At 39.5% G+C, this 9,512-nt stretch overlaps 1 protein-coding gene across 1 annotated transcript; it reads left to right on the forward strand.

Annotated features, from left to right (window-relative positions):
* The first annotated feature begins 7,159 nt into the window (after positions 1 to 7,159).
* On the forward strand, positions 7,160 to 9,257 carry NKX3-1 (NK3 homeobox 1). Its single transcript, XM_063445536.1, has 2 exons — positions 7,160 to 7,634; positions 8,839 to 9,257. Exons 1-2 carry the CDS (start codon positions 7,382 to 7,384, stop codon positions 9,255 to 9,257), a joined length of 672 nt encoding a protein of 223 aa, XP_063301606.1. The 5' UTR covers positions 7,160 to 7,381.
* The last annotated feature ends 255 nt before the right edge of the window (positions 9,258 to 9,512 follow it).

Here is a 9,512-nt window from a genome sequence, read left to right on the forward strand (position 1 = left end):
TTCCAAGGACAACTGTACAATTGTCTCCTCTAGCCACTCACTCAATGTGAGACAATTGAGTGGTTAAATCTAACTCACAACCTGCACCAATGTGTAAAGCTCCAGTGTGACTTCTAATGTAAAATCTCTGCTCTAAGGACTTTTTTTTGCATGTTTTCATATAATTATTTTCTAGTTGTGTCAGTTTTGGAGATTCCTAGTGTTTAACAATGCATTTTTCAGTGACACACACATGTCCACCATCTCCATTAGTTTGCACACATTCCGGTTAGATAGGTGAGAGTTAGAGGAAACCAAGTTGATAGGAGTCTGGTTGACAGGAGACTGTAGGAATCCTAGTGAATAGTTTAACCCCATAACTGCTGTAAATTGGGGAACAATGGGGCAGTTTGAAAAAAGCTTCCATAAGGCTGATACTTGATTGGTGGTCCTGACGGCTGTAACATGTATAGCATCAGCTAATATCCTACTTGGGTTGAAGAACAGATCAGCGATATGCTGCCCCACTCTACATATAAACCTTACCCCTATCAGGATTGTGATGGAATGAATGTGAATTCGGCATGGGCTCCCTGTGTGATAAGATGCTTTGATGGGCCCCTTCACTTTTATAAAGTGTTTTCTATTAATTTTTATTTTATGACTAATTTGGAAATTATTCATGATTCCAGGTCCATTACTGAACTAGCTAGTTCCATCTCAAGGTAATTTCAGGTCATACAAACCAATTTAGGACTAATCTAGACAATTATTGAAGGGCTCTAAATTTGAAGTGTTTTTGCTAGATGTAAAGTTACAGTAGCTGAAGGGCTAATACAATAAGTAAAACCAAGCAAATGGTCTTTGCAAAAGTGCCAACAAAGCATGAGACGTATGTTCAGTGCTCCCCCTGTTGGATGCCATACTTTAAATGAAGAAATAAAGCACATATTTTTAATTTTATATATTGACATAATCCATTCGTTGCTATTCGTTGTTTGCGTTTTTGTTGAATTCAGAGGATAAGAAATATCACAAATTAAAGGGGCAGTCTACGCACCATAACAACTACAGCTTGTTGGGCGAGACATTTCACCAGTAGTACACCGCTACCGTAAACATTACAAGAGTGTATACAGTGGTTAAACTGCCCATTTAATTTTTGCAAATTTACCTGTGAATTGCCAAAAATGTTATATCCCTGATTTATTTTTATAATTTTCAGTGGTTATAGTTTCCGATATGTAAAATAATTTTCTCTGTGTCTATATTAAGCAAATAGGTATTTACTCATGAAGAGTGACTGGGGTAAAATTTTAAAATTGGTTTATTAACTTAAACTCCAAATTGTAGACAACTGAAAACTGAATTAAACATTTGGGCAAGAATCTCCAAGCCATCTATACTCAAAGCTTTGATATTTTACCTAAATCTAGCGTTTCAGTTTTCACTACAATTCATTGTTTAGTAAATAAATCCCTTTTTTAATACAAACCCCACATTATACTTCACCTTTGTTTATAGGACATGAAAACGAGAGAAATCTCAATGTATCCTTCCTAGTAAGACATTTGATAAATAAATATCACCCAGTTATAGGAATCTGCATGTTCCATTTGGGCTTGCTATGTCGGCAGATGCAATATTTTCAACCCATTTCACAATAGTGCTTTCTAAGGTCCAGCTTGACCGAAATCCTTTAAGTGCCAGAGGTTGAACAATACACTCAGGAGGATGGTGTGTAATGATGTTACTGCACTATCTCTGCTTTTCTAAACCAAGCAAAAATAGTAGCCATTTGCTTTTACTAACATACATTACAGGATGTAACTAATGACACACAGATTGATGTCACAGCATGGGAATAATAAATCACTAAACCATTCCAGACCTGCTAGGACTTTTTGGCTCAAATGTGACTTTTTTAACACTGGTGATGCAAACGGTGACCATAATGCCCCTGCCAAAGCATACAAACGGTTAAATTAGAAAATGATCAATTATAGAGCAAACCTTTCCAAAAAGATTTTAGGTATATTACTAGTAAAAATAAAAAATAAAAAGATCAATTGAAACATAAAATCCGTGACTTAGTGAGAATCATGAGATTGCTGAAGATTTAAATGTTTTCTTTTTTATAATTATTTCTATGGAAAGTACCAAAAACTGGTAAGCTTAGTAAAGAGAACCGTATAGCTGCGGTGTTACGGTGTTAAACTGTACTTGCAGTTTGTAACATAATTAGGGAGTTATAGGAGAATATTGGGACCTTCACATTTTAAAGATAAAATACATATATATATATATATATATATATAAATGCTTTTTTTTACTTTTTTTTTTTAATAAATACATGGTTTATCGTTATTTCGTAAGCTTTTTTGTAAGCTCTTCACTTGCTGTTCCTGTATGTCACACATGTTTTGTTAGAAAGAAATTTTTCTCTTGTTTACCTATTTGCAACGCTGAGGAATATGTTGGTGCTATAAAAATAATTGAAATAATAATGAATGTATAAGGCAAGTCAATACAATGCAATATGAATACGATGAAACTTTTCTGTAAAGCAATTTAGGCAAACCCAGTAACTATGCAATGAAGTGGTAAGCAATATAAATATTTCAAAGAATCACATTTTTAATGGAGTTTTGATAGTAAAAAATTATAGATATGTCGATTTTTTTTATATAAAGGCAGAACATATGTGGAAGCAAGGCAAAAATTAAAATGGAATGGAAATGTTCTGTTCTAAAAAAAAAGTGCTTAGAACAAAAAGGGGGCAGTAACCATGGAAACCAGTGAAACCTGTAGGCAAATTCCATTCACGATTCTCCTTTTACGTTTTTGCCCCCATGGTACTCTTCAGGATAATGCACATTTGAAGTAAAATTAATCATTGTGGGTACCGGTTCTTAAAGTGAACATTATGGAACTTGAAAAAGTACATATGCAAGCTATAAAATGAATTCCATTTTGATTCATTTTAAAGATTGTGCTCTAAAATATAAGAAACAAAATTGTGAAATAAATAACATTTAAACAAATATTAAGAGAAACTCAATTTAAAAGTCCCACTCTGATGGGGCCTCCTGGCAGTGGACTTCCAGAAACTCTTAGAATTAGATGCCAGGGCATTCCTTCTTTCTTGCCCAGTGAAAGGGCTTACGTTCCGATCTCAAAGACCCTTCAACAAAATTATGCTTACTGCCCAGCCGGTGTTAGTGGCATCATGGCTTAAAGGAATACTCTAAGCACTAAACGCACTTTAGCTTGCTGAAGTACTTTATGTGTAAAGTGTGTGTCCATTTCTTTTCTTTTTACAAAAAGTGCAGATTTCAATAAATTAATCCTGTTACACCCATTGCTGTCAATCAAACAACCAGTCCTGTTACTTCCTTGTTTGGTTAGCTCAGTGGAGATAAACTCAATAGGCTGACAATTGCTCAGAACACCTGCCTTGCAAAGACTTCTCATTGAACTGCATTAGGAAGTTTGTGGTTGGACAGCCACAGAAAGTATGGGCCGGGGAAGAAGGGGAGGGCTTGCAAAGGCTGCAGACATATATAACCCAATGCAAAAATGCATAATTAAATACATGCAGGTTTTCCTTTGGGGTGTATCTAGTAAACTGTGATTTAAAAAATAAATATTTGGGCAGTGGAGTGTCTATTAAAGGATTTCACTCCCACTTTGAGAGAGGCTCTTGTTAAGATAAAGGACACATTTAATGAACAGATTAACTGCTTCATTCTTGGTCCAGCTGTTTGCCCACATGATTTACTGACTATTACAGTGTGGTCTTGCATTTTGCATCTGGGTAATTTATTTAAATGATCACCCTTTCCCTTCTTTTTTTTTTTTTGTATGCCATTACTCTTTCTTTTTCCATTTATGTTTTTGTTGTTATGATTTATGCCATATTGTGAATATATATATACAGACAATGTTTTGTATAGTTGCTGAGATTGATATTATTTTCTGCTTGTGTATGGATCTCAATATAAAGAATTTTAAAAAGTCCCACCCTGAGCTTTGCCTGCACTAGGTGGTAGCTGACACCTGTCACATAGTTACAGCCATTATATATATTTTATAGGAATGCCAAACACGTCCCAAAACAACCTGCTCACAGCGTATTCAGATTCCATTAATCAGAAAATGATTCCCAGTCTGAGATCAGCTACACTACATTCATGGTTTATTATTGGAGAAACAGAATTAAATGAGCACCTTTAGAGCACACACACCTGTGCCAGACACACACCTGTGCCATAGGTAAGAAAAGGCCAGGGGAAAGCATAGCCTGTCCATGGGACATCTAGAAATCATGGCTAGGCTCAGAGCTATAACAATTAAGTTGCAGAGTTAATATGTCAGATGTATGAACAAGGGATCTCCTTTCACCATGATCTGTGTATTTAGCATAAATTTTTATAGTGCCTATGGTGTCCCCTTAATAAAAGTAATGCTTTGTTTTAATTATTAATAAAGGAAGGCTAAAAATGCTGCAGTTGTTCACAAAAGGTACCATTGCTCACTCTGTATCCCAAAATACTGCTCACTCATTGAGACATAATATCCTACTCACTATTACTGCTGGGACACAAATCCTAGTCAGTGAGTCTAGAAATATAGCTCATTATACCTCCAACACTGCTCAGAAACTTCCAATATAGTGCCCACTGTGTCCAGAAATTTAATATACTGCTCATTGTGCCACCAATACTGGTCAGTGAGTCCTGATATACTGCTCATTGTGTCACCAATACTGGCCAGTGAGTCCTAATATACTGCTCATTGTGTCACCAATACTGGCCAGTGAGTCCTAATATACTGCTCATTGTGCCACCAATGCTGGTCAGTGAGTCCTAATATACTGCTCATTGTGCCACCAATACTGGGCAGTGAGTCCTAATATACTGCTCATTGTGCCACCAATGCTGGTCAGTGAGTCCTAATATACTGCTCATTGTGCCACCAATACTGGTCAGTGAGTCCTGATATACTGCTCATTGTGCCACCAATGCTGGGCAGTGAGTCCTAATATACTGCTCATTGTGCCACCAATACTGGTCAGTGAGTCCTGATATACTGCTTATTGTGCCACCAATGCTGGGCAGTGAGTCCTAATATACTGCTCATTGTGCCACCAATACTGGTCAGTGAGTCCTAATATACTGCTCATTGTGTCACCAATACTGGTCAGTGAGTCCTGATATACTGCTCATTGTGCCACCAATGCTGGCCAGTGAGTCCTAATATACTGCTCATTGTGCCACCAATACTGGTCAGTGGGTCCTAATATACTGCTCATTGTGCCACCAATGCTGGTCAGTGAGTCCTAATATACTGCTCATTGTGCCACCAATACTGGTCAGTGAGTCCTGATATACTGCTCATTGTGCCACCAATGCTGGCCAGTGAGTCCTAATATACTGCTCATTGTGCCACCAATACTGGTCAGTGAGTCCTGATATACTGCTCATTGTGCCACCAATACTGGTCAGTGAGTCCTGATATACTGCTTATTGTGCCACCAATGCTGGGCAGTGAGTCCTAATATACTGCTCATTGTGCCACCAATACTGGTCAGTGAGTCCTAATATACTGCTCATTGTGCCACCAATGCTGGTCAGTGAGTCCTAATATACTGCTCATTGTGTCACCAATACTGGTCAGTGAGTCCTAATATACTGCTCATTGTGTCACCAATACTGGTCAGTGAGTCCTGATATACTGCTCATTGTGCCACCAATGCTGGCCAGTGAGTCCTAATATACTGCTCATTGTGCCACCAATACTGGTCAGTGGGTCCTAATATACTGCTCATTGTGCCACCAATGCTGGTCAGTGAGTCCTAATATACTGCTCATTGTGCCACCAATGCTGGTCAGTGAGTCCTAATATACTGCTCATTGTGCCACCAATACTGGTCAGTGAGTCCTAATATACTGCTCATTGTGCCACCAATACTGGTCAGTGAGTCCTAATATACTGCTCATTGTGCCACCAATGCTGGTCAGTGAGTCCTAATATACTGCTCATTGTGCCACCAATACTAGTCAGTGAGTCCTAATATACTGCTCATTGTGCCACCAATACTGGTCAGTGAGTCTGTGTCACTAATTCTGTCCAATATAGAGTGTGTAATATGTTGTAATATGTAATATGTAATATGTTGTGCACAGTACATGTGATGGTTTCAGAGGTGCAAAGTGTGTAATGGGTGTTGTTCAGCACACTGGACGCTATCAGAGGCTGCACAGGTACAGAGCCCTCATATGTAAAAGTGTAGACAGGTACAAAGACGTGGGGGTCGGGGTAAAGTAACTGTGGACTACAACTCACATGAAGCACAGCCACTAGCGGCCGGTGCTGGGAGTTGCAATCCATTCCCTGCTGATCTCATTGATTAGATGAGCACACCTATGGCTGACACTTTCCTATTCACATCAAACTGCCATCTGTATCTTGGTCATAGTTTGAGCATCCTACCCATAATCACATGTTCTATAATTCGCTCTATTATCCGATAGTCAGTATTGCTGAGCATTGCTGCTGCCAGCGAGGTCTCATTGCCCGGGGACTGATTACTGTAATGATATGTATGCAGCAGCGCTAGACTGATATAATTATTATCTCCTTAATTCAAACTGAGACAATGGAGCAGGATCATTAACTGCCTGCAAAGTGATCAGACGTGCAGGGAGAGGCAGTTTCAGGAAATCCCGTTTCTATGGCTGTCAGCCCCCATAGAGTAATAATTAGTTATAGTTAGATTGAGCTAGAATGCCATGTGCCCCCATTAAGCTCAGTAGGGATGATAGGATCATAGTCTCTGTGTCTGTTGCTGTGCATGCAGTTAGCATGCTGTGTATATAGAATAAGTACGTTTCCTGTGTCCATGACTAATGAGTGTGTTTTATGCACTACTAGTCCTGGGAGCTGGGAGGGGAGGGAGTTCACAGAATCGTTCCCCTGGGAGTGATACAAGCAGTTTGCTACTGTACCTGAGTGGGGCAGTGAGTGGGAGGACAGGGGTGTGAGATTAGCCAATCATCAAAAGGCCTGTAAGGCGAGGGTGAGAAAGTAGCCAATCTGAAGAGAGCAGACTATGGCCCTGAGGGCTATATGTAGGGAGGATGCTGAAGGTGGCAGATATTAATAGGAGAGAGCAATGTGATAGGACTGTGTCTGTGATGTATCCACTCCAGCAGGACATTACCGCTTAAAAAGAGAACTTTGAGCCAACTAATATTCACTTTATGTGACCATTCCAAATATTCTAAAATATTAGCATTTCACTACAAGAGGGAGACACCACACCTCCTCTAGATTAGTATTTTTTTCTGAATCTCCACAACTCCATCTTTTGCTGACTGGACCTTATTTCCACCAGTGGATGTCACATAAATCTACAGAAGACATGTCTGTCCCCACCAAGCCCCTGACTTCCTTCTTCATCCAGGACATCCTCTCAGATCTGGGCTGCAAGAGTAAGGACAGGCGTTTGGGGTCCCACTGGGACAATCCTGCCACTGGGTCATCCCAGGAAGACCTGGACCGAGACCTTGATCCCCAGAAGACCAGCTCTGATTCAGGAGCAGAGCTATCACCTCCTCATTTAGCAGAGACCCAGCACCACCTGCAGAAAGGTAAGTACATACCAACCATATTTTCTGTGATAAGTTCTAAGTTACTGAGCCATATAGGACAGAGTTATATTATGCAATTTACCAAATATTTTTAGATAGATATATTTTAGATAATTTATTTTATTTAGAGCTGAGTGTCCAGTAGGAGAGAAAAGGTATATTATGAAAACAATAAATAGAGTTTAACTGTTAACACACTACATAATTGTCTTTATGGCTCATATTGCCACCGATCCTTCCGTCAGGGGGAATATAATTTTAATAATAACATTTGTATTATTATATAATTAGAAATTAATCACTATAAATTTGTGGAAGGTTGATAATATCTAGAAAAGGACATTATGGGAGAAAGTTCTAACAGTGATGTCTCATCAGGAACATTCCACAGGTTTCCATGGTGATTTATGCAATTTCAAATATTTGCATAGAATATATAAATACATAGTATCCAAAACGACATAACATTTTAAGTTAACCCCCCGCGATCACTAATGGGCTCTCTGGCAGTGCCATGCTTACATAATCACATATGGTGACCTGATGTTGTTCTCACCCCTCCTTGCTCCCACTTTACCCGTAGGTCGCCCTCCTTGTGTTTTTAGAGGGTAAATGAACCTGAACGGAGCAGAGGGGTCTCTACTAATTTCTCACCCTCTCTAAGCAGTAAATAAACGAGCCCCCCTCCCCTCCATTATTCACACACTTATACATACAGCCACATTCTGCATATGGTCCCAGGGAGACTCTAAAACACTGGGGTGGGCTCTCAGCCCAAACAGTCTGGACTGTATGGGGTCTGCCTGTGCAGGATTATCATACAGCCTTACTGTAATGGGCCACCTATATAATGGCTGTGCTGCATCATACATAGCTGTGTGCTGAGTTCACTTTGTTATGAATCCCTGACTGGTAAGAAGGTAATGGAAATACAATTTAATTGGGTGAGGGATGGATTCAAATTGCCCATAGTGAAGCGCACATGTTTCTAAACTTATAACGCAATGAAGTCTTGGAGTAGTGTTTGGTATATAAAATCTGGCCATTAAACAGCACAAGTAGATTTCAATGTATCACCTGACAGCAGGATACATGTAAGGAGGAGGGAGGTCGGTTGTTTTTCTAGATAACAACAGCTGAGGTGATTTTTTTTTTTTTTTTTTAAATTGTTTGAGTAAAAATGTTGCCCCTTTTCTTCCAACAGAAGAAGTACACGACACAAAGCATCTAGACCTGGAGGTATCTCCAGCTACAAGCGAGGAAGGAAGCCTGGCCAAGCAACAGCAGAAGAGGTCCAGAGCTGCCTTCTCCCACTCCCAGGTCATAGAGCTGGAGAGAAAGTTCTCCAGCCAGAAATATCTGTCAGCTCCAGAGAGAGCACAGCTGGCCAAGAGTCTGAAGCTCACCGAGACTCAGGTGAAGATCTGGTTCCAGAACAGAAGGTACAAAACCAAAAGAAAACAGCTGGCCACTGACGTGGATGACTTGGAGAAGACCCCTCCACTATCTGCGCTTTGCAGGGATGTGGACATGAGCAGGACTTCTCTCATCAGCCTTTATCAGAACTACCACTGCTACCCTTACCTATACTACCTGGCAGGGTGGCACCCACCTCTCTGGTAACCCAACCAGACTCTGGGTCTCACAGATTATAATATATGTGTATTATGTATTTTATAAGTACGTTTTATAAGAATAAATGCAGGTTTCATTTAAAAAATAAATAAAAAATACAAAAATTTAAAAATTAAAGGGGGGCAGGGGGGGTTAGTCAGAGGTGGATTTTCTTGGTCTCCTTTGGTGCTTTGTTATGTAAATACTATAAAAATATATTTTCTATTTTTATCTTCGGCAGCAAATAGCTATAAGTAAAACCAG

This window comes from Pelobates fuscus, chromosome 3 (assembly GCF_036172605.1).
Source record: "Pelobates fuscus isolate aPelFus1 chromosome 3, aPelFus1.pri, whole genome shotgun sequence".
Taxonomy (NCBI): domain Eukaryota; kingdom Metazoa; phylum Chordata; class Amphibia; order Anura; family Pelobatidae; genus Pelobates; species Pelobates fuscus.

Bases quoted from the DNA above. Each gene is read 5' to 3' on its own strand.
- NKX3-1 (XM_063445536.1), top strand. From the start codon at position 7,382: ATGTCACATAAATCTACAGAAGACATGTCTGTCCCCACCAAGCCCCTG. The intron at 7,635-8,838 runs GTAAGTACATAC...TTCTTCCAACAG, and splicing joins CCAGCACCACCTGCAGAAAG to AAGAAGTACACGACACAAAG.